The 25,674-nt window shown below is 37.2% G+C and overlaps 1 protein-coding gene across 1 annotated transcript; it reads left to right on the forward strand.

The window, feature by feature from the left end:
* The first annotated feature begins 14,852 nt into the window (after positions 1 to 14,852).
* LOC138905734 (uncharacterized) lies at positions 14,853 to 16,106 on the forward strand. The gene is made up of 2 exons (XM_070194256.1): positions 14,853 to 15,072; positions 15,889 to 16,106. Exons 1-2 carry the CDS (start codon positions 14,853 to 14,855, stop codon positions 16,104 to 16,106), a joined length of 438 nt encoding a protein of 145 aa, XP_070050357.1.
* Positions 16,107 to 25,674: the final 9,568 nt, after the last annotated feature.

Consider the following 25,674-nt stretch of genomic DNA (forward strand, 5'->3'; position numbering starts at 1 on the left):
TTCATCACTATGACACATTGTATTTGACATGTATACTTGACATACATGCATAGAGATGCATTTCCTCATGCTACACGATTTTGTGACATTCATGACTTCACATGCACATTGACATGTAGGCATAGATATGTACACGGTTCTTTTAGTTCTTATGATGTGATGAGGCTTTACAAGTGTTTTATGGTAATACTCCTGGGTTTGGCAACCTGCGTGACTTGGTTGAGTTAGAGTAATTTAGTTCTAATGGCTTGGTTATGTGCAAATGGGTTTCGTAGAGTTCTCGATGATTTCTACCACGACTTGGGATAGATATTTTCTATAACATGGGGAGTTCGTGGTGCATTGCGATTTTCTCCTGGATGAGATCAAGTGGAAGATTTCTAGCTATTTGAGTATGTATTCTTCTTGTGATTCAGAGTTGGTAATGGGGTTCTCGTGGTTTCATATGATGGCCTGATAGAGGCGGTGCATCATGTGAGATTGAGATTTGCATGTGCAAGTATACGATTCAGTTTCAAAAAGGAGGTCATGAGTTCTAGATTGCATAAACAGTTTCAGATATTCAGAAGAATGCTGGCACTATCTTGTATCCCCTGAGAAGACTACGCATTTCAAAAGGGCGCACTGTGTTTTGACTTATGGATGCTTCATCGGTATTGCAGTACTCGCCTGGTTGAATGACTACCGATGTTTAGATTTTGCAATGTGGCATGGAAAAATTATAGAAGTGTTTCTCATAGGGATGATTATGTATGAGAGATGTGTTAGTCATTCGAGTGGGGGAATTGGGATCGGCTATGGTGATTCATGTGTTCTATGGATTTAGAGACAGGGAGTTATCAGAAGCATATTGTTTCAGGGTTGCGGACTGTGAAGATATGGCCAGAGTTAGCTAGATGGTAATATGTGCTATGTTTAGGTCATTGTGGACTTTTGGAGGATCATTTATCCATTTGGGGATGACCGAAGTTGATTTGGGGACCCATTAGTAGGCCCAATGAGGATGTGTATTCTACATCGGGTCGGATTTGTTGACTCAACACCGTTATTACTGAAAGGTGTGTCATTCGATTAGAGTTGAGCTTGTTTGTATTCTGATATGTTCTATATGTTACTCTTATATTCTACTAGGGGTTGTGATTTTTTGGCTATATGCACACCCGATGCGTTTATGTTTGGGTCTTGTAGCGAAATTCGAGTGAGATAGTTATTGGGGTGTTGAAAGGTTGATTGCGCCTTGGTTATGGTCTTTTCAGGTTGTGGTATATTGTATTATTCGCTTCTCCATGATTATGGTCATGCACTTCGTGTACTTGATATCGAATTGCGTGTGGTTATTGATTTTGAGCATTGTGGCTTGAGGTATTTCATATGATCGGTGTTTGGATGGGGTCACACATTGCAGCGAAATTATGTTGAGATATGATCTTTTTAGTTAGATTTGTGTGTTTCGGTTCTACTATTTGTGATAGGTTCGTAACATTGCATTTGTGGTGGCACTTGTTGAGCTTGTAGGACGGTTCTCCCATTTGAGCCATTTTTCATGTTTGAGTATATTTGAATTGTTGCTTATTAGTGCACAGATTACACGGTTGTGGATTTAGGTTGTAATGGTGTGTTATGTCAATAGAATAGTTGTGTTTGATGAGATAAGGTCATTGGACCTAGAATGGATACTATCGGATTTGATTACGGTGGGTTTGGAAGAATAATATCGGAAGTCAGCTTAGGATTTGGCTTTGGCTCTTGTCGGATGAGAGAGAGAGAGAGAGAGAGAGAGAGAGAGAGAGCCCCTTGACTTGTTGATTTGATGACTGGTTATGAGTTCCTACGTGCTTCTTTCATCATCGGCAGTGTACGAAGGTTTCAAACGAGGTTTTATTTGATATGAAGTTTACTACCGGTATCGAGTTTATTTTGAGCAACTATTGTGATCAGGAATTATTTCTATGAGTATGCAAATTGTGTGGTATATCATGTGATTATATATTGGGTTATAGTTATGGCTTGATACAACTTGTTCAGACTTATACAATGAGTAGATTCAAGAATCAGGTCAAATAATGAGTTTCAGATTTTGGGGATTTAGGTTTTACGATTTATGGACTAAGGTTGAAGTAAGGATCCTCTGTTTGGTAGTGTTGTCGAGCTTATATGGATTGATGTGGGATCACCCATGGTTATGTGTATGGTGAGGGTATATGGCGATTTGATGGCTTTGTAACGACTCTTGGCACGTTCGAGGACGAACGTATGTTTAAGTGGGGAAGAATGTAACGACCTGACTGGTCATTTTGAGCTTTAGCATTCCATTCGGTGGTTTGAGAATTTGATAGGCTTCATATTATGTATTATGACTTGCGTGTATGGTTGATTTCGATTTTCGAGCAGTTCGGGATTGATTTTGGGAAGAATGATTCTCGTTTTAGAAGCTTGAAGATGGAAGAGTTGACCAATGTTTGACTTTTGGGTAAACGGACTCGGAATCGGGTTTTAATTATTCCAATAAGTTTGTATGATGATTTTGGACATATCCACAAAGTTTGGTTTAAGTTCGTTGAGTTTTGGATAAGTATGGTTTGTGTGGTGATTGTTTTCGGTTTCGACGTCGATAAGGGTTATCATATTGAGCAAACGACCTTTGATTCGTGTTTTGACTAAACCATTATATCCGTATCATAATTTTGGAACCATAGCAACTGGAATCATCAAGTTTCGATGTCGTATGAGGAATTTATGGTCATTTTACTAACAATTGGGTTGCCAGATTTTTCAGATTAATTACGAAATTGCCACTGAATTCGTATTTAAAAATATGCACTATTTCCAAATATTGAAACCAACATATCTCATTCATTATAATGTCAAATGGAGTGATTCAAAAGCCTAACTTGATTGAAAGATCACGAGGAATCCATTGGAGGCATCAAAAGCAAGTTTAGAGATTTTTAGCATAAGAAACGAGGCTGAACAACTGGGCAGAAGCACATAATATTAAGGGTTTGTTTATTTGGTCATATTTTGAGTTGGGGAGCTCGCAAATGGGCAATTGTGGAGGCGATTTTCACCACATTGGATTGGGGTAAGTGCTCTATACTCGGTCTTCATTATACTTCATGAATCCATCTTCGTTTTTGGCATTTGATTGATGATTTCAAAGTAAATTTTGAGGGGTTTTGTCTAAAATTTCATAAAGTGAATTTTTGAGTTTTGAACATCGATTCGGAGTTGGATTTGAGTAAAGCGAATATGGTTAGACTCGTAATTAAATGGGTTGTCAGATTTTGTGAGTTTTGTCGAATTTCGAAGTGCGGGCCCGAGTTTGGCTTTTTGGTTGACTTTGGGCATTTGATTAAAGATTTAACCTTTATCAATTGGGTTTATTTCCTTTAGCATTATTTGATATTCTTATGTTGATTTTGGCTAATTTCGAGCCGTTCGTAGGTCGTTACGTGCGTGATGGCATTGTTGGAGTATTATTTGGCTTGCTCGATATTGGATTCGGCTTGTTCGAGGTAAGTAAGACTTTTAAACTTGGTACTGAGGGTATGAACCCCTGAATATACGTGTTATGTATTTGGTGTTAAGGTGACTCACATGCTAGGTGACAGGCGTGTGGGCGTACACTGTGTGAATTATGACTCAGTTGGTTCTGTGGTACTGTGTAGTTACCTAATCTTATTTTTATCCATGAAATTTCTACGTGCTAGAGTAATTGAGTTGTGATCCATGTTAGAAACTATGTTTAGGCTATATGCTTATTTTGTTGGGACCCACTGAGCTCATTTTTGTTGTTGAGTTATTTACTTAAATTGCATTTACATACTTAGACATATTCATTCATTTACATATCATATCTCAATCTGTGTTATCATTTGTTGTCACATCATGTTATCATTGCTTGGGCTGATTGGCATGAGATTTTTGAGCCCGAGAGACTGGAGAGATTGATGACTAAGTTTGGGCTTGAGGGACGGATTGTGAGTTTGATGACTAAGTTTTGGCTTGAGGACCGGATTGTGAGTGATATTGATGGGATCGGGGTGCACCTCGCAACAGATTTTATTGATTCATGATGGGATCGGGGGGTACGGCGCAGCAGGCCATATTGTCTTTATATATATTATTATTATATAGATCCGGCTACATGCTGCAGTACGCCTTATAGGCTTTATTATTATTAATGAGATTGGGTTGCACGCCGTAGCAGGCCATATTGGATTTATATTAGCGCTTGGGCAGGATCCGCCCCTCCGAAGTCTGACATACCAGTAGTGAGCGCAGGTACCCTACAGTGTAGAGTGATTGAGCGTGATGAGTGGGAGTGCGAGACAATGTGATTAAGTACTCTAAGCATATGAGTACATGAGTTCATCACTGTGATGCTTTGCATTTTACATGTATACTTGACATACAAGCATAGAGATGTATTTCTTCATACTACACAGTTTTGTGACATTCATGACTTCACATGCACATTGACATGTAGGCATAGAGATGTACTTTCTGCATGCTATCTGAGATTGAAATATCTTAGCTGCTGAAAGTTTTTGGAAAAAATCACTCTTTTTTGATTTACTCATATTTTGGTGATTACGGTGAAAAATTTGGGTTTTACTGTTATACCTGAAAAGCATGCCTATTTTCCGTAATTGTGAACGTGCTGAGCATCATATCTTTGAGTTATTTCTTGTACTGGTTTTATTATATTGTTATGAGTTGTTCTTGGTTATTGGTGTTGGACTCTGACCATTGTCCAAGCTCGTCACTACTTTCAACCTAAGGTTAGGTTTGTTACTTATTGAGTACACGGGATCGATTGTACTCATACTACACTGTTGCACCTTGCGTGCAGATTTTGGAGTTGATGTTACTGTGTATGGCGGGAGATGGCATTGAAGATGTACCTACATTTGTTTATAGCTTCCTCTTGTTCTTGGTAGCTTTAGATTTATAAATATGTTTATATACGTTTCTGTGAGACTGAACGAGAGAAATATTTATGTTTTAACAATGATACAATGAGCCCTATATATAATACATGTTATACTTCTACTACATATGGGATTAGGACATATTCTACTCCTACTACATATAGGACTAGGACATTCTACTCCTACTACATATAGGACTAGGATATTCTACTCCTACTACATATGGGACTAGGACTATTTACACATAACTATCTAACACTCTCCCTCAAGCCGGTGCATATAAATCATATGTACCAAGCTTGTTACATATGTAACTAATACGAGGATCGGTGAGGGACTTGGTGAAAATGTCTGCAAGTTCACCATTCGACATACAAGGCAATATTCTACACTACAAAAGAGGTTCTACAAACATCACCAGAAAACAAAAACTTTTCTGGAAGTCACTGTTAACGCCAGGAAAAATAAAAGTTGTTATAATTTGATGTAATTCATATGGGTAGGCTCGTAATCACTGGACGAGTAAGTTGTCCTGAATAAGTTTTGTCAAAAAGTGGTCGGGATGGCTCACACGTGTCGGAACCCTAGTTCTGGCAATGCGTGAGGGACTTTCTGCTGGAGTGATTGACTTGGGTTTTGTCGCCTGAATTTTCTGAACAAGATGTTAGTGTTGGTTTTCGCACAATACTTACCGATGAAGAGATAACACAAATCAATCTTGAGTCATCAACCGGAGAGACGTATGGTGACTGACTTTTCTGTTCAGATAAAACTGGAACTTTTGGGGTTTGGTTGCACCAGGGTTTCAGATCTAATGGTGGTACTGGTATATGAACAGTACCAATGTAGAAGTAATGAACCCTGGGAAGAAAATGAAGTTTCCGGAAAATTGTGCGGCGATGAGATCTTTCTTCCCGGATGTTGCTGGAATGACGCACAACGATTGTTTTCTCATTTCTTCTTATGTGCGCACTGCCCCGCACCATGACTTTTCCATCTCCATAGTTGTCCCGCTAAATTTGGGCTCTGATGCCATGTGAGAATGCACGGGAGAAAAATTTATGTTTTAACAATGATACAATGAGCCCTATATATAATACATGTTATACTCCTACTACATATGGAACTAGGACATATTCTACTCCTAATACATGTAGGACTAGGACATTCTACTCCTACTACATATGGGACTAGGACTATTTACACATAATTATCTTACAGTTTCGATTAGATGATATATTTATTTCATATGAGCTTTGTAAACTCTAAGTCTTAGAAGCTCATGATTTGTGCTATCAGTCCTTGAGGAGTTGTATAAAATTCAGTTATTTCATTTTTTACTCTTACCATTATCATTATATTGTGGTTTATTATTAATTAGCTTACCTAGCGGATTGGATTAGGTACCATCACGACTAGTTTAATTTTGAGTCGTGACAAGATCAAAGTTAGTGGCCTGAAGGAACGTTTCTACACGTGTCTTCCATTCATCATATTGATGTCCATCAAATAGAGGAGTTCTTCTAATGTGCATTCCCAGCTGTACTGGAGGCTCAATCTCCATGTACTGGAGGTTCAATCTCCATTATCTGATATGCATCAATTACATCATAGAGACTTATGTCCTCATCCTCTTTCTCTTCCTCTTTATCACTTCCACTATCCTCATATGCTGCTAGAAAAGCCTGCATCATTGCTTCAGTGAATCCTTTGCCTATGATTTTCCCTTTGTTTGGACCCTTCTTTCTCTGTTTTTCCTGTTTTTCAGCTCTTTCTTTCTTCCACTCAATTTTCCACATTGGGCAGTCTTTGACCATGTGGTCTAGCTTGTTACACTTGTAGCGCCCATCATAAATGACTTTGTCGATCTGCTTAGGCTTACCACTGTTCTCTCTCTTAGATTTATTTTTGGAATTCCTCATGAACTTCTTGAACTTAGCAAACATTGATAGGTCAAGATCATCACTATCAGATTCATCTTTTTCAGATGCCTTAAGAACCAAGGTGTTATCCCTCCTTGGTTCTATCTTTCTATCTCATGAGTCTTTAAGTGTCCAACCAACTCATCAAGGGAGATCTTATCTAGCTCATTTTCTTCCTGAATAGCTGTGAGTTTTGATTCCCATGAAGTTGGAAGAATCCTTAGAACTTTGCTATCCAACTCCTCTGAAGTAAATACCTTCACAAGTGATTTCAATTCATTTGTTATTATAGTAAACCTAGTCATCATCTCTTGGATGGGCTCAGACTCCATGGAGAAGAGCTCATAGTTCCATATAAGCAATTTGATCCTTGATCTCTTCACTTGGTTTATTACTTCATGAGCAGTTTGAAGTGAATACCATATCTCCTTTACATTAAAGCAAGATGATATTTTGTTGTACTCATCAGGACCGAGTCTACAGATAAGGATTTTCTTACCCTTTGCATTCTTCTCCATCAGTTTGAAATCTGCTGCTACAAATTTAGAAGGGTCTTTGGGAATAGTTTTATTTTTGCCCATTTTGTTTAGTAGAAGTTAGTGGACCTTGATTCACTATGGTCCATAGTCCATAGACTTCAGCCATCAGGAAATCTTTCATTCTTGATTTCCGCTAACTGTAATATTTTCCATTAAATAGGGGTGGTCTAGTAGTTGACTATCCTTTATTAATTCCAGGTGGAGCACTCATTTTGCTTCCAAGATCTTTCTAGGGGTTAACCTTTTGTGAGATAACTCGCTCTGATACCAATTGTTAGTTTGATTGCCTTTATGGATTACTAAAGAACTTGGTTTGTTACCTTACTCCTTAAGCATAAGCAAATATAAACAATAAAGTAGACACATCAATGTTTACGTGGAAAATTAGCTGGCTCAAAAGGTACAAAACTCACGACCTACCACATAGGATTTTAGCTTCAACTTCACTCGAACAATGAGCCAAATGTATCGATTACAAATATGTAACTCAATACTCTCCAGTTCTCCTACTTCAACTATTTGACTTACAAGTTACTCTAACTTGAAACATCAAACACTCACTCCAACTCAAGAAGTTGATTATAACTCGATTTCCAACTCAAGAAGTTGATTAAACTCAAGAAGTGTATACAATACTTTGATTACAACTCGATTTTCTAAAACACATTTACTAGACTGACTTAAGAAGAACATACCACTGGTACTCGACTTGAGTATATAAAATGCAGTTCTTTAGTTGATGTATAAAAGGATAATCTCAGTAGTCCCAAAAGATAGTATTTGAATTCCCTAGACTTTGAGATCTTTTAGGAGTCCTATACGTAGCCAACTTATTGTTTGATAGTACTCCTACTGCTCTAAGGACTCCACTGTTCCTGAGACTCTTGTCTCTTGCTTATGCAAATACCCTTATCATGTTTAGGAGTCCTCTTCCAACAAACTCGGACTTTGGTAACTTTTAGATAAGGTTACTGTCTTGCAAGAACGTACAATCATCAACCTTGAGGAGCTAGTTCTTAGAGCAGTTAAGCAGCGACGTTGAGGACATGGTTCTTAGAGCATTTCCTCTGAACAAATTTTATTAATCATCAAAACCTCAATATTCAACAGAAAAGTACTGAAAAGCTCAAGCACACTGCCCACTTCAAGTTCACATACGTATAATCCATATTTCTTTCTTCTGTCTTTGATTAATCTCTATAAGATTAAAGGTACTTGATAACAAAAATGCCTTTTGTTGGACTTGAGATGGAACAAACTGAATATTATGTTATGTTTTATACTAGCCATTAGTCTATTATTTTAATAGTACAATCAAATTAACAAATCAATATACATTTTGGCGACTATGGTTTTCTTTTCTATTTTTAAATACTCCTAGTAGCATTAATTAGAATGTGTGAGTTGAGAACATTTGGCAAGAAGACCTCCTCAACACTTAAATTGGCCAAGTGAACTCCCATTTCCTTTCTCAATTTATTTTAGATTGAAAAATGGTTAAATGAGTGGGTTAAGGTGGATAGGGACTTTTTAATATTTTAAAAATGTGTGGGTCACCTATAAGATTTGAAAAACAATACTTCTCTCTCATTGTTCCGCCTAAATTCTCTCCCATTTCTCTACTCTCTCTGCTCTCTCTTCTCTCTGTCACTCAACCCCCTCGACCAATGTGGTTTCTGGTGGGAAGCGACAAGAATCAAGCTTTGATTTTGGATGGAATCGTCTCTATAAACCCAACAAGCACTGTTTTAAAGCTCAGAACGCGTCAATTTTGGAAAATCCTAAATTCTTCTTTTTTTGTTTCTTACATTTTTTATTTCAATTTTTGTAGAGTGACTCGTTCATGTGTGTGTTCAAGATTGATTAGGTTGTGTATAACCATATCTTGTATGGTGTGGGTGGTTATATTTGCTTCTTGGACTACCTCTGTACTTTGTATTTTAGAATTTTATTGTAACTGGTGACCTAATATTTATTGATAAACCTGTGGTCGATTATTTTCTGGCCATAGATGCTGGAATTGGGCTTATTTTTCTTATTCTGATCATAATGTTGAAATTATTAAATGTGATATTGCAGATTTACATGTAGGTAACATGAGGAAGAAATCAGTTGCTAAGAAGCATATTTCTTTGACAAAGAAGGCAATTGCACAGCCTTCAAAGCATTCAAACAGGAACGGAAATGCAGAAAAAGAATCATCGCCAAGTAAAGAAAATGCTGAGCCTTCAAAAACTACTACTAGGAAACAAAATATAAATATTTTTAAAGCTTTTCCTAGTAAAGAAAATGCTGAGATTGCTAAGCATGATAGGAGGAAAAAGAACAAAGAGCCATCAAAGTCGATTGGTAAAAAAAGAATAAGATCAATGTCTAGATTAGTAGACGAGGACATATCTGTTAGTAAAAAACTTTGTTTCAAGGAGGTTAGAATTAGAGAGTGTTGATGAGGAGGAAGAAGAAGACTTGGACATAAATGCAGCACAAACTCAAATGGATGAACAGGTTTCCAAAAAAATAATTGTCGAAGATGAAAAGGACAGTGATGATGAAGCTTTAGGTGGGGAGGATGATGAAAATGGTGATATTGTTGCTTAGGGGGTTGATAAAAATGATGAAGAAGAAAAAGAAGATGATGTAGCAGAAGAAGAAGAAGATGATGATGAACAACTTGAAGATGGTGAAGATGGTCTGGAAAGTGAAACACATGTAGCAGTTGAAGGTGACTAGGTTGCTCTATCAATTCCTGTATTTGTAGGGGCGATTGACGCATTTAAATACAAATTCAGGACATTTCTAAGAAAGCATAGACGTTTCCCGGCCAAGATTAGTGTGAGGTATAGGATCAATGTATTCCATGAGTTCAAGGATAAACGTAGAACAATTAAATTGATGGAAAAGTTTAATAGTAGTTGTTTTGGACAGTTTGCAAAACTTTCAGAGCACTGGACATAGTTCAATGGACAACTTTTCGTACCCTGTTAATTCGCCGAATTTATTGCGTGAAGAAGCGCAAGTTATATTTTTTAGTTGGATACAAGCATGTTCACTTTGGATTGAATGAGTTTTCTATGATGACTGGATTGACCTGTGGTGCCAAACCTAGTAAAGAAGAAATGAAGAAAGTGATGGATGATGGTGAAGCATTCTACGACAAAATTTTTCGGTCTAGTAGGAAGGGGGTGAATGCAGAGCTGCTTTTAAAACAGTTGAAGTCCAAGAGGTTTGACACAGTCAAGAGGTTTAAGATTGCATTGGTGTGGTTTGTCCATTCAGTCTTTCTCACTAGGGATAACATAGCGCGTGTCAATAAGAAGTGGATTCGTATGACTAACAATCTGGAAGTTTTCATGAAATATCCATAGGGCAAGGAGTGTTTTGAGATTACAATTGAGTACTTGAAGGAAATGTTTCCAATGTACAAATTATATGTGAGCAAGAGGAAGGAAAACAAAATCTCTGGTAAAAAGTCCAAATCGATTAGTTATGCCCTGTACGACTTCCCATGGGCATTCATGGTAAGTATTAAAAATATTTCTCAAAATTTCTTTGCAGTTGAATACTATTATTTTTTTTTACTGCAAATAAAAATTAATACTTTTTGGTTCAGGAAAAAATGTAGGCATGGGCGTACGAAGCAATTCCACTATTTGGTCATAGTGCTGAGAAATCAAAGGTCTACCGATACTGCTGCCAAGGATGTTGAGATGGCACATCAAGAAAGTGACATCTGACCCTAATTGGGATCCCTTTAAGAAGAGAGTTGATGACCCTGGTGTGGTAAGATAGGGAGTGTAATAACACTCCACCAGTAGATTAGAATCAACCAAAGTAGGAGATTATCATAGACCTCGTGTCTATTTTTTTGTATTGCTTGTCTATTGACTTCTATATATGTTATATTTTAGGAGGTGCACCCTTACCTTATTCCTACCCTATGTGAGATGGATTTGGACTACATGAAGAATTTAGTACCGTACGACGATGAGGTAGCGGATCCTATAATCAACTAGCTAGCGGTTGATTTGGAATTGGTGATTGCCATTAAAAAGGAACTCGGTGCAGTGTGCTTAGAGACCAATGATGAAGTTGACATTGTTGATGATGACCCTTTGGGTAGGAGTATTCATGGTTCAATACTAGTTGGTGGTTTTTCTGATATTGGTAAAGGAGGACCATGTAGGATGTGCAATGCTCAGCCAAGTGATACAGATGTGCATGAAGAGTTGAAGGTTGTGAATAAGAAATTGGATAAGGTGTTGAAGATCCTTAGGGAGATGCAAAATCAGAATGAGAGCCCTTCTAAAGTAGGTGAGTCACCTTGATACAGGGTTACAATATTGCAAAGAAGATTGAAGAATGCTCCAATTTCTGCAAGAAAGATGAGGAAGCTGAAACAGATCAAGAAGAAGAAACCAAAGGTAGACTACTCAAACCCATTTCGGAGGAAGATAAGAAACCATTACGTGAATGGTTTGACTGGCAGCTATGGTTGGAGATATTTTGAGTAGTTATGCAGATATGTTGTACTGTGTGTGGCAAATTGATAACAAGTATTTTGTGCCTATTGTTTTCACTTGGTAGAGGGTTTGATTCGAATTTATGATAGCAATGTAAGTTTGTATGATGATAGTAAACTAAAAGAATGGGTACAACCCCTCGCACTTATGATGCCTAGGATTTTGTTGAAAACTGGCCAGTTTACAAACTTAGGCCAAGATGTGCTTACGAAGAAATGGTCCTGGGAGCGTATTATGGATGTGTCATCCATTTAGCAAAGGTAAATTAAATGTATCATCCATTATGTTTTACTCATTCTTCTATTTTATTTAATAACTAATTGTGTCTTTGATTGTTATAATGAAAGCAGTGGAGCATATGCGATGAAGTTTATTGACTTCCTCCTAACTGATACACTACTGGATCAGCTTAATGACAAGCGTATGGAGTTGTTCAGGGAAACATTTGCAGTTGATATCTTCAGGGTAAGGATTGACCCTTCTTAGTTTTGTAATTATAATTTAAATTTGTGTTGGTCATGTGACAAAAATTCATTTTGGGTGAAGTTGTAGTAATTTGTGATATTTGCATCTACCTCTATGTAATGAAACTACCTTTTTGAACAATTTTAACTATTGATTCTGTAATTTTTATTTCCTTAGAACTTTCTTATTGATTACAATAGGAAGCTAAAGGTTGGGTAATAGACAATTTGTCTAGTAATAAACTAGCTACTTGGTTACGTAGTAGACACAAGGTCCATCAATAAACTAGATACTTGGTTGCATAATAGACTCTAAGTCGCATCTAATAACTTCATCAAATATAGCATTGCATCAGACAGCTATAGGTTGTGTAATAGACATTGGTGTATTGATGGAAAAAAGATATGACACATGAAACATCAATAAGCTGACGAGGTATGACGCGTAGAGCGTCGATATAGCGACAAGTGGCACTCTTAATTAACTGAATTAAGAATGCAAGGAAGGTGCTAGAGAAAACACCCACGGGGTAGCATAAGAGAAAAGAACCGGGTCTGACAGTTGTCAAAGGAGAAATAGGAACGAAATGAATGAAGGCTGCAAAGAAGGGAAGATACAGAAACCATAAGTAAATAAGGAAGGAGAATCAGAGTAGTTATAAGGAATCTTTAGTCATAAATATGCCAGTTACGATTATCTATGGTAATGGGCAATCAAAATAATTAATGCCCTTAATTAGTCCAAATTAAGCATGAGAACCGTTATGATTATACACTCATATATAAGGATAACAATTTCATTTGTAAGGACAAGTTACCATTATTACTGAAATACATACTATAATTCTTTGTTTTACCCTTCAAGTTTTCAGCCTTAATTTTAGGGAGTGACTCTTAGTTCATTCCTTATTTTTCTTTGCTAGCCATCTTCATTATTTTTTTTATTTCTCCTAAGGTTATTGGGAAAGTGAGGTAAATCTTTGTTATCAGTAACCTGTTTTCTTCTAAATATTGATTTTGATCGAGAAATCTATTTTTGGTTAAACAAATTGGTTCTGTTACCGAGAATCTGATAATCTTTTCACTTTTTAAATTCTATTTTTTGACAACCAACTATGTCAACTATTAATGAAAATGACTAGTTGAACCAACAATATGGAACTCCACCACTCCCCTCTCCAACGGGATCCCCTCAGCAATCCCGTGGAGGTTCACCTGAAAGGTCTAAATTATGCGCTGATAATCAATAAGGGGACGAACAAACTGTAGATCAAGACGCTCTAATGCAATTGATTGCAGAACACGTGAATAGTGCTCTACAATCTTTTGTTAGAGGATTGCCCAATGTGCCACAAACTCCTCCACCGGTCAATAAAGCAACCTTAGGAAACCCACGCTCAGGGCTTGACAATTCTGGAAGTGGAGGAATTCCTAACGAATCTCGTGATGGAGGGTCAGGTACACCAAATAATTCTAATTTACAAAATTTAGTACTAACTTTGCAGAAACAATTGAAGGATCAAAATGATTGCATAGAGAAAATACCCGGCGTACTATCCGTGATTAAAGGGGTGGACATTGACAAGTATTTACAAAAACCTTGGAAGCCAAGTGTAGCCCCCTTGCCAATTCCTAAAAACTTTAAAATGCCTGATATTCCAAAATATAATGGAACAACTGACCCTCGAGATCACGTAACTGCATTTACAACGGGCATGAAATTCAACGATTTAACCAAGCAAGAAATCGAATCAGTTTTGGTTAAAACATTTGGTGAAACACTCACGAAAGGAGCGTTAACATGGTATTCTCTTTTACCTGAAAACTCTATTGATTATTTTGCCGAGCTTATAGATTTATTTATAAAAGCACATTCGGGAGCTTAGAAAGTTGAAAAAAGATACAAGACATCTTTAAGGTAGAACAATGGAATACAAAAATTACTTAGACAATTCATAGATAGATTCCAGCGGGAGAGGATGATTTTACCTCTGGTACCTGATAACTGGGAAGCTATGGCATTCGCGAGCAATTTAAACGAGAAAAGTTCAGAATCCACGAGAAGTCTAAAGGATAGTTTTTGATAATTTCCAGCAACAACTTGGAACGATGTGTACAATAAGTACAATACAAAGTTGTGGATAGAGGAAGATACGGTCGCACATTCAAGAGCCGATGAAAGAGTAGGATCGAGACATTCAGAATCAGAAAAAGGACCGGAAAAAATAGGTATGAGCCTTACATGGGGCCTGCATGGCGAGAGTCTCGATCTAAACAAGAGAACGGACAATTTGACTCAAGACCAAGGCAAAAAGATACGGATTCTTCATCTAGGTTCAGAAAAGAACGGGATGCACGAGGCAACGATTCCAATACACACGCAAGGATAGGAGACTATAACTTTAATGTCAGCACTTCTTAGTTAGTAGCTGTTTTAAGAGGTATATGAGATAAGGTGTGGTGGACTAAAGAAATGAGATCAGATCCAAGAAAAAGAAATCCAGATTTTTGGTGTGAGTTTCACAATGATCATGGCAATAGAACAACAGATTCTAGACTTCTGCAGGGAGAAGTCAAGCATTTGTTGAAGCAATGTTATCTTACTGATCTGTTCAGTGAGAAAAGGGAGACAATCATATATGAAGAACAGACAGAAGCCCCCGAAACCTCTATTACCAAAAAGAACAATCAATGTAATAACCGGGGGAGATGAGGTCAATGGTGTAACATATACAGCTGCAAAGAAAACGTCAAAAGTCACGATAACTCAAGACTTGATGATTCTTCACAACGATGCACTGGTAATATCTTTACTTGTACATGATACTAACGTAAATCGAGTTTTTATTGATCTAGGTAGTTTAGTAAACATCATTGTACTAAGGGTGGTGAACGAAATGCAAGCTAATGACAAGGTGATACCAAAGGCACGGTTCTTGTCCGTGTTTGATAATTTAAGAATCATCATAAAAGGGGAAGTTATGCTCACCACGTTCGCAGAAGAGTTGTCAAGGATACAAATTTCCAGGTGATAGACGCGAACATGGCATATAATATAATTCTGGGAAGACCGTGGATTCACGATATGGATGTCGTCCCATCCACACTGCATCAAGTTATCAAATTTCCTTCACAGTGGGGAATCCGTCAAATCCGTAGAGATCAGCAAGCTTCAAGAAGTATCAATTCGGTAGTGATTACAAGCACAGTAACCAATGATGCAAACGCGAAATAGCAACTACAGAAATCGGTTGAGGTTATTAGTGCAAAGACCTCAACTGAAGGCATACCAGGACAGACTGATGTTGATTTGTGACCCGATGTTATACAAGAGCCAGAAGAAAATGAAAATAATAAGACAACTATTGAAGAACTCGAAGCTATAATTCTATTTGCATACTGGCCAGCCAGAAAAGTTTATGTCGGAGCAAATTTAAGCCCAAAAATGAAAGGTAAGTTAATTGAATTCTTACAAGCTAACATAGATTGCTTTGCTTGGTCACATTCAGATATGGCAGGTATACTACCGGAGGTGATGACCCACAAGCTTAATGATGACCCATCATACACACCTGTCAAGAAGAAGAAGAAAAAGCAAGCATCCTTCAAAAATCAAGTAATCCAAGATGAGGTACAAAAGCTTTTAAAAATTGGGTTGATACGAGAGGTAAAATACCCTAACTGGTTAGCTAATACCGTGGTAGTTCCTAAAAAGAATGAAAAATAGCGAGTTTGTGTAGATTATACTGGTTTAAATAAGGCTTGTCCTTAAGATTCATTTCTTTTGCCGCATATAGATCAACTAATTAATTCTACCGCAGGACATGAGCTTGAGTTTTTTAGATGCATATTCAGGATAAAACCAACTAAAGATGGACCCTCTAGATGAAGAAAAAACTTCGTTTATCACAGACAGGGGGACTTACTGTTATAAAGTCATGCCATTTGGTTTAAAAAATACTGGAGCAACGTATCAAAGATTGGTGACTAAACTGTTTCAAGAACATTTGGAAAAAACTATGGAAGTCTACATTGACGATATGCTAGTCAAGTCAGCACAGGCGGGAGATCATTTTCAATACTTGTCAAACACTTTCGAGATTCTCTGCAAATATAATATGAATCTAAATCCAGAAAAATGCACTTTTAGAGTGGCTTCAGGTAAGTTTTTAGGCTTTCATGTTTCTAACAGCGGTATTGAAGTGAATCATGCACAGATCAAAGATATCGAGGAAATACCAGATATACTCATGAGCAAAAAAGAATTATAGAGATTAACAAGCAGGAAAGCAGCCCTGGGAAGGTTTATATCAAAATCGTCAGAAAAGAGTTTTAAATTTTTTCAGTATTGAAAAAGCAGAATAAGTATGGTGAGTGACAACAAGCCCTCAAGGACCTAAAATCATATCTGTCAAATTCGCCTTTGCTAGCCAAACCAAAAGACGATGAAAGGCTTCTCATTTATCTTGTTGTGTCAGAAGTGGCGGTAAGTGCGGTGTTGGTCCGAGGTAATAAAGGTAAGCAATTCCCAATTTATTATGTTAGTAAATCTTTGCTAGATGCTGAGATACGGTATCACCATTTGGAAAAGCTTGCTTTAGCGTTAATTATGACATCGAGGAAGTTAAGACCTTATTTATAATGTCATCCTATTTCTGTAATAACTACTTTCTCCCTGAGGAATATACTACATAAACAGGAACTATCAGGTAGACTAGCTAAATGGGCAATAGAACTCAGTGAGTATGATATTATATATCAACCTAGAACTACAATAAAATCGTAGGTTTTAGCTGATATTTAGCATAATTTAGCACGAATTTAGTTCTTGAAGCAGTAAAGGAACTACAAGTATTTACCGGAGCTAATCTGGGGACTTGGACTCTATTTACCGATTGTTCTTCAAACATTAAAGGATCGGGTTTAGGAATTGTTCTAATTTCACCTTCAGGGGAAGTCATAAGACAAGCAATAAAATGTTATCCAATCACTAACAATGAGGCAGAATACGAAGATGTGATTGCAGACCTGGAACTGGCACGAGAACTTGGTATAGAGTAGATTGTGATCAAAATTGACTCGCAGTTGGTGGTTAACCAGATGCAGGGGACTTACATGGCAAGAGAAACACAAATACAACAATACCTGGAAAAGGTACGAGAATTGCTTAGAATATTTCAGACATGGAAGGTTGTGCATATACCCTGGGAAGAGAATGCAGAAGCAGATGAGTTGGCAAATCTCACGTTTGTCGCGGATGTAACAAATGCAAAAAATGCCATCATGATACATTTGTTTCATTCGTCACTTGACCAAGACAAGAGTGAGGTAAATTTTAATAATCTAACTTGGGATTGGAGAAACGGATTTGTGAACTTTTTGCAGTATGACATCTTGCTTGAGGATAAGAATAAGTCACAATTTCTTCGACAAAAAGCCGCTTGGTATTGCTTAATTAGTGGAAATTTATATCGAAAGATATTTGGCAGACCTTTAGCACAGTGCCTCGGTTCATCGCAAACGAAGTATGTGATGAGTGAAGTACATGAGGGGCACTGCGGCAATCACGACGGGGAAAGATCATTGGTAAATACATTAATAAAAGCAGGATATTATTGGCCAAAAATAGAAGAAGAAGCGGAGAACATTGTAGCCAGGTGCGATAAATGTAAACGATATGCCAATAACATGCACCGCCCGACAGAACTGTTACATTCAGTTATTTCACCATGGACCTTCATGAAATGGGCATGGATATTGTAGGCATGTTGCCTCAAGCTAAAGGAAATGTACGGTTTCTATTAGTTTTAACAGATTATTTTTCAAAATGGGTAGAAGCAGGTTCTTTTAAACAGGTGCGAGAAAAAGAAGTCAGGGACTTTATTTGGCAAAATATTATATGTCGATTTGGGGTTCCAAAAGAAATCGTGTGTGACAATGGCCCGCAATTCATAGGCATGAAAATCACAGAATTATTTTAAAATTGACAGATTAAATGGATTACATCCGCACCTTACCACCCTGTGGCCAACGGACAAGCTGAATCGACAAATAAATTTATTATCAATAACTTGAAGAAGAGATTAGAAGAATCAAAAGGCAAATGGCCAGAAGTATTACCGGGGGTGTTATGGTCTTAGCGAACGACAGCAAAAACAAGAACAGGTGAGACTCCATTTTCACTTGTATATGGAGCAAAAGCTTTGATTCCGGTAGAGATAGGTGAACCAAGTACGAGATACACACATGCTACTAAGGAAGCAAATAAGAAAGAGATACGAGTAAATTTGGATCTATTAGAAGAAAGGAGAGAAGCAACATTAATTTGAATGGTGGCTCAAAAACAAATGATTGAACGATATTATAACATGAAAGCTAATTTGAGATACTTCAAGATTGGGGACTTCGTCCTCAAAAAGGTATTCCGATCGACAAAAGCGGCCAATGCAGTAAAGTTGAGTCCAAATTAGAAAGGCCATTATAGTGTTCGAGGCATTGCTGGAAAGGGAGCATACAAGTTGGAAACCATGGATGGCAAGGTACTACCAACAAACTGGAACGCGGTTCATTTGAAAAATTATTACTTCTAGACGAGGAAAGTACCCATGGTCAGGTATCACGCAGATTCAATTTTATTTTGTTCTTTTGAATTTTACTAATCATTTTAGATGATAAGAAAAAAGCTAGCCCGTACCAAATGATGATATTAAACCCGAAAGGCACGCAAAATACTGAATTATTCCCGGTCTAGGTTGCAACCTTTCTGATAAAAAAAGAGTTATGCAGTCATCATCTAAATAATTATCTCTGAGTCTCGTTCGTATTTTCCTTTTCTGGGAATGGACCAAAAGGAAGGAGTAATCCAGTGTTCGAGAGTTCATACTTCAAAGCTCCAACACTGGGGGGATTATGCATATAGAATGAAGCAAAAGAACTAAAAAGGCATGGTTCAGTTCAGCCTGAATCAAAAACCTTGAAGAAACCTTGAATTTTTCAAAGTAGTGTGAACTCGTGAAAATGATGCAAGATATTCCATATTCCTACGAGTTTTAGGTTAAGGCCAAAATTTAGTCACGGGATAATAGACCCGATTTTGTATTTTAAAATCTGCTACAATGAAAGCAGTTATGAAAGTGTTGTACGAACAGTTATGAAAATGATGTACAAAATTTATTTGAAAGTTCAATACATAAAACTTCCTCAAATTATTTCTTTTTTCATGTCTACTTCATATTTTATATATTTGCACCAATATAAAGATGAGACGACATCTTCATCAGTGTCGTTAACATAAAAGGGCCATCTTTTATAAAAACCCGTGTTTATCAAAGTCATGGATTGTTAAGGCATTTTTAAATGCAAGAAAAAACTCAAATATCAAAAAGGAAAAGAGCATAATATGCGGCAAAAGCAACCGAAATATTTATATATATTAACCTTGAGAAACAAGGGTGCTAATTTGTCATTAAAGCCCAAAATAAAGACAGGGGTAGGCAAAAACAAACCTTCCACAAAAGTTGTTAAAACCAGCATAAGGAAGTTCCAAATAAAAGCTAACCAAAAAAGGGGAAAGGAAAAAGCTAAGGAGCATCATCAACGGGAGAAGAAGGATTAACTTGAGAAGAAAAGGCTTGAACATCAGCCCCGCCAGGAACAAGTCCATCTCCATCACCCTTGGAACCTTCATCTTCAAGTGAGGAAAAGCTTTGACGTTACTGAGTTTTATCAATTACTTCTTTAGCCCTATCAATCTCAGCATTAAGGTCAAAACCTTAATGATTGGCTTCAATTAGAGTCTCGAGGCTAGTGTTCAAGAAATCCCAACTCACATCCAACGATAACTTATCCTCAAGAGCCTCATAATCCTTCTCCCACTGATCAATCTCAGCTCTCAATTCTTCTTTTTCTGCTTTCGAGGCATCATAATTTGTCTTCAAAGGAGCGAGAGAACTTTCCAAGAACTCAATTCTATTTGTAGAGGTACGGAGATCTTCTTGAGCTTGGGTAAGTGTCTGAACCAATTCTCCCGCGTAAACCTCTTTTTGATTGAGGAGTTCTTTCAATTTTCGTATCTCTTTAGTAGCCTTGGAAAGTTGTTCAGCAAAAGAGGATTCCAATATATCATTGTCCTTCCCAACCTGACTGGAAGAGGCTTTTTCAACCACTAACTCGACAGAAACCATCCTCATTTGTTACTCCAAAGCATTCTTCTCTTCTGCAAAACTTCCTTTTCCAGTTGAAGACTTTCGAATTGTTCCTTCCAGTTGTCAGCCTCGATGCGTATTTCCATAACTTGTTGGTCCGTCTGAGAAATCCATTTCATAAGCTCTGTGCCAATCAAATTAATCGACAAAAAAGGTAAAGGAAGAAGAGTTATGAATGAGGAAGAAAGCAGAAAGGAAATATAATTAGACTTGTACCTTCCAAGAAGAATAAACTATGTCATTCATTAAAGTTAGTGAGCTATGGCCTTCTAACTTCTTCTTCTCCACTGGGCCCAGCAGTGGCTTCAACCACACATCATCTTGACCAGATTTTCTCAATAAGTTCCCACCTTTAGGGACCTCAATTACAACTCTTTTCATCTCACTTCTGCTGCTAGAAGGTTCGGCCTCTACATGAGAAGCAGCCATGGGAGTAACAACCGGAGTAACTTGGAGTTAATGGTAGCTGAAACTAGAAGGGAAGCAAGAGGCAATTCTTCAGAAACAGGCCTGAAGGTTTCTTCACCCTCGAAGCCTTGAGCGAACAATCTATCAACAGGACTTGGTGGAGGATTAACAACATCTTCATCAGAAATCACTAAAGGAGCATTCTCTGGCTCATTTATGAGTTTGAAAGGAATTGAACTTGATGGAAGGTCATGAGAGGGAGGAGTTTCATCATCAGAAACCACGCGTCTCCTGACACGTGGCCTTCTCACCAAAGATCCTTCTTATGTTTCCTCTTCATCATCAGAGCCACGGGCTTCGTCAGTTTTTCTTTTGGAGGAAGAAGCATTCAAAATCCGTTCCTAGGTAAGTCTCACGGAAAGCCTGGTTGATGGAACAGACGTGGGTCTAATGTCACGAATAGCAAACCCTAACAAAAAAAGGGAAGGATAATAAATTTTTGTATAAACGAGTAAGAGAATAAGAAGAACCATGAAGGTAAAAAGTACTGTGCGTTTTCATTTTCCAACCAAATTTTTGAGAAAGAAATTTTCAAGATCTTTTGTCCATAGGGGCAGCAGTTAACATCTTTTCTACCCAATCACAGAAGTCGAGAATCTCATCAAAGACTTCCATGGTTGATGAAAAATGGGCATGTGATTACATGAAATTATTCAAGATATATATAAAAAAAAAACTTAAGTGCAAAGTACCATTTTTCTGGGAAAGGCATATTTTCTTCACCCACTAATCCATTAGTGGGGGAAGAAACAAAACGGGTATACCAGACACGGTCTCGAACATCTTCGGGGCTAACCAACACTCTCTTACTTCTAGCCACGAGAGAAAAAACTCCTTCACCAAATAACTTGGGGGAATAAAGATGAAGCAAGTGCCGAAAGGTAAAAGGGACGGAGACTAGATCCGACAAATAACAAAGGCATGCAACAACCCTCCACACAATGGGGCCAATCTGGCCAAGACACATATTGAAGTAACAACAAAACTCAATGATTACTGGATCAATAGGAGGCTTGAACCCTAAAGTAAAAGGGTAGGTATAAATAAAAGAGTAACTGGCATGATAAGAGGTGATTCTCTGGTTGGCACCAGGGACTAAAACTGGGAAATCCAGTTTCCAATGACACTCTCGTCGAACCAAGGAAAGAAGACTGACGGTGATTAAACTCGGGTAAAGTTCAACAGGGTTGAGGGAAGATATAGAAGAAACTTGGCTTCTCATGGTTTCACGGCTAGTTACAAAAGAAAATTCTTGAGAAACAATCTCTGCAACTGTAGATTCACGCACAGGTTCATTTAAATCTTTATTCCTAGAAGAAGATATAAGGGATAGAGGATCCCTAGGTCTAGAAGAAGATGGAATAACAGAACGACTTTGAGAAGAGGAACCACGATTAGATAATGAACCAAGGCTACAAAGTCTACCACCTCTCCTACTTCTAGTAGGGGCAGTAGAAGGAGAAAGTTCATCAACAATCACAACTTTGCGAGGATCTAGCGTTGTCGATGACATGATTATCCAAGGAAATATAGAAGAAAGGATGCAAAAATACAAAGAAGGTGTAATGTAATGGATACTGAAGAAGGAAGACTCTAAGGAATCAAAAATAATGAAGTATTTATAAGAATATACAGTTGTCGTTAAAATTGGTCATTATGAAGTGACATAATGGAACCGTCACTTCGTGACTGACACAGCCAACAGAAAACAAACCCTAAAAGGCGCTGAGAAAATACAAATTCGGAAGAGGGCTGGAAGTCCTGGATCGCAGAAGTGATGGGAAATCCGCATAAGAGGGACCGCAAATACGGTCAAGTGAACCGCAGAAGCGAAAACTGGGCAGAACATAAGGGGATTAAACTTGGTCATTTCGTCATTTTTATTTGGGATTTTTAGAGCTCAGTTCTTGGGCGATTTTGAAGAGTTTTCATCATGTAACACAAGGTAAGTAATTTCCCACTTGTTGTGAGCTAAATGTAAAGTTTATATGTAGATTTAAGGAGGAAAATTTAGGAAAATTATGAAATTTTGGTAGAAAACCTAGAATTGATAATTTTAGATTTTGACCATGATTTTGGAAATGGAATTACGAATAAAGTATATATTTGAGTTAGTAATGTTATGGGTAAGGGTTATCTTTGAAAGAATTTCGGAATCCGGGCACGTGAGCCTGAGGGTTGACTTTATTGACTTTTCGAGCGGAGTTGGGAATTGTTCAAATTGATTAATTATGGGTGTTAGAGTATATTTTGATTGGTTTGCACCTTGTTTGACTAGCTTTGGATTGACGAGCAACGGTTTGAGATGTTAGAGAGGCTTTAAGGCCAATTATGGAACTTCAGAGCGAGGTAAGTCTCTTGTCTAATTTTGTGAGGAGAAAACTACCCCTAGGTGATGTATTTGTTATGTACTGCTTGTTGCGGGGGCTACTTACACACAAGGTGATGAGAGTCAGTATGTATCTAGATTCATGTTATGTCCGAGTAGACTTAGGTTCTCCCCATGCTATAACTGTACTATGTGAGTTGTCTCTTGCCTACTAAATTCCTTTATTTTACATTACGACTTGAGACTAGACTTGCGTAGAGTGATAGACTTGCTATTGTAGAGATTTGACAAGCTTCATTATAAGCCGCGGATTAATTGTACTCTCTTTAGAAATTCTCTCGCGTTATGCGTTCTCGTCGAAAAGTTCTCTTAAAAACTTATAACTCACACGACTATTCGTGAGTGGGGTCGAGGACCCGTGAAAGCTTCTTATTCTAATGGGATCGGCCCGTTCACCTCGGCAGGATAGATACATCTATGGTTCGTGCTGTTTGACCCTCGGCAGTGCGCACATTATGATGGATCGGGTTGTATGCCTCGGTAGGATTATGTACCACACTCTCATGGGAGCGGGCCGTTCGCCTCGGCAATACAATAGATGTATCTATGGTTCGGAAATATTATGATGGATCGGGTCGTACGCCTCGACATTTCTATAAAATACTCTTATGAAATCTTGAGTAATAATTGACAAAAAGGTAGTATATCTGTGATTTTTCCTGATTTGAACTGTGGTGACATATCTGGTGAGGTCCATTATATATACTCTGATTGAGGAAGTGACTACTAGTTGAGAGTTTGAGTTATTGCTGATGGGGGAATTTTACCACATATTTATACTTGTTATTTCGTTTATTCTCCTGACTCACATTTGTTTACTTCTAATGACTCGTATTTTGTTTTTATACACTTATTAATTGTGAGACTAGAGAATTAATTTTATTTATAAATATTGAGTCAAATATTAAGTTAGTGTGAGGAGATTTATTTATAATATATAAGATAGTCTATTAAATAAGTGATTGGTGGGCCTAATTTATAATTAGGTATACTAGTGAGCAACATTAATAATTTTAAATAATAATAGGGATGAAAAATACGGGCCTTAACCTATTGCTGCTAAAATTAGAATTTAGGAATATATATATATATATATATATATATATATATATTAAGGCTCGGTCCATTCAGAAAAGGGCATTAGGGAAAAATACTTGAGAAAATAACACTATATGGCCACTAAAAGATTTTATTAGCCCATATTTTCATTACGGACCGAAATGGCCGGCCCAATTTATTTGCAACTTGTAGCCATTATCTATTTCCAATGAATTTATTTTCCCAAGACAACATTTATTCCTAGCCTTTTTATCTTTCTTTCATTCTATCCAATGCACAGATTTTTCTTCCCATTACTACTTTCATTCCTATCCTCTTTCTTTCTCACCTTCTTTCCCACCTCTTTCTTTCTCTATGTCTTCCTCGTCTTCCTTTTATCTTTCTTTGGTTATTTTTTTTTTATTTTCCTTCCCTTCTCTATCTCCCATTTCAGATCTATATTTTTCTCTTTATTTTTTACTTCACACTTGAAAAACTTGTTTGAGTACCTAGAAAAATCACAAATTTTTTAATTTAATTCTTAAAAAGATTTACTCAATTACAATGCATGATACAAGAGTGGAAGCAAAAGTCGTGGGATTTTCTAGTAAAGCTTCTTCTACTTCTTCTTCGGTCATAATAGTATTTTGTGAGTAAAGATCTTTTACAGTGAGTATCGATGGTGGGTCTGGATTTAATGGGGTAGTTGTATAAAAAGTGTATCCTCTATATTTTAGTGTATCCCTAATGTATCAATAGTGTATATTTATGGCTCTGACTTCTTTGCAGCTACCTTACAAATGTATATATGGTATATAATAAGTGTATATGTACAATTATACAATTTATATACACTGTTTATACAATGTAAATATTGTTGGTGGGTTGTCGCTGTTTTGCGAGTTGTTTTGGAGGTTGGGGATTCATGATTCTTTTGGGATGAATTTATGTGCATTTCCTTGGAAGAAGTAAAGGGTGAAGTGTATTTGTGCAAGTGGTTGTTGTTGCTATCTTCTTCTTCTTCTTCTATGGATTCTAAAGGTCTTTGTATAGAGATGTATAATTAGTGTATTCCATATACAATAAATATATATTTGGTGTATCTTTATGTATAATCCATGTATCTATATACACTTTGAGTTTTTATATATTATACATTGATTTTATATATATATATATATATATATATATATATA

Source organism: Nicotiana tomentosiformis, chromosome 2 (genome assembly GCF_000390325.3).
Source record: "Nicotiana tomentosiformis chromosome 2, ASM39032v3, whole genome shotgun sequence".
In the NCBI taxonomy this organism is placed as follows: domain Eukaryota; kingdom Viridiplantae; phylum Streptophyta; class Magnoliopsida; order Solanales; family Solanaceae; genus Nicotiana; species Nicotiana tomentosiformis.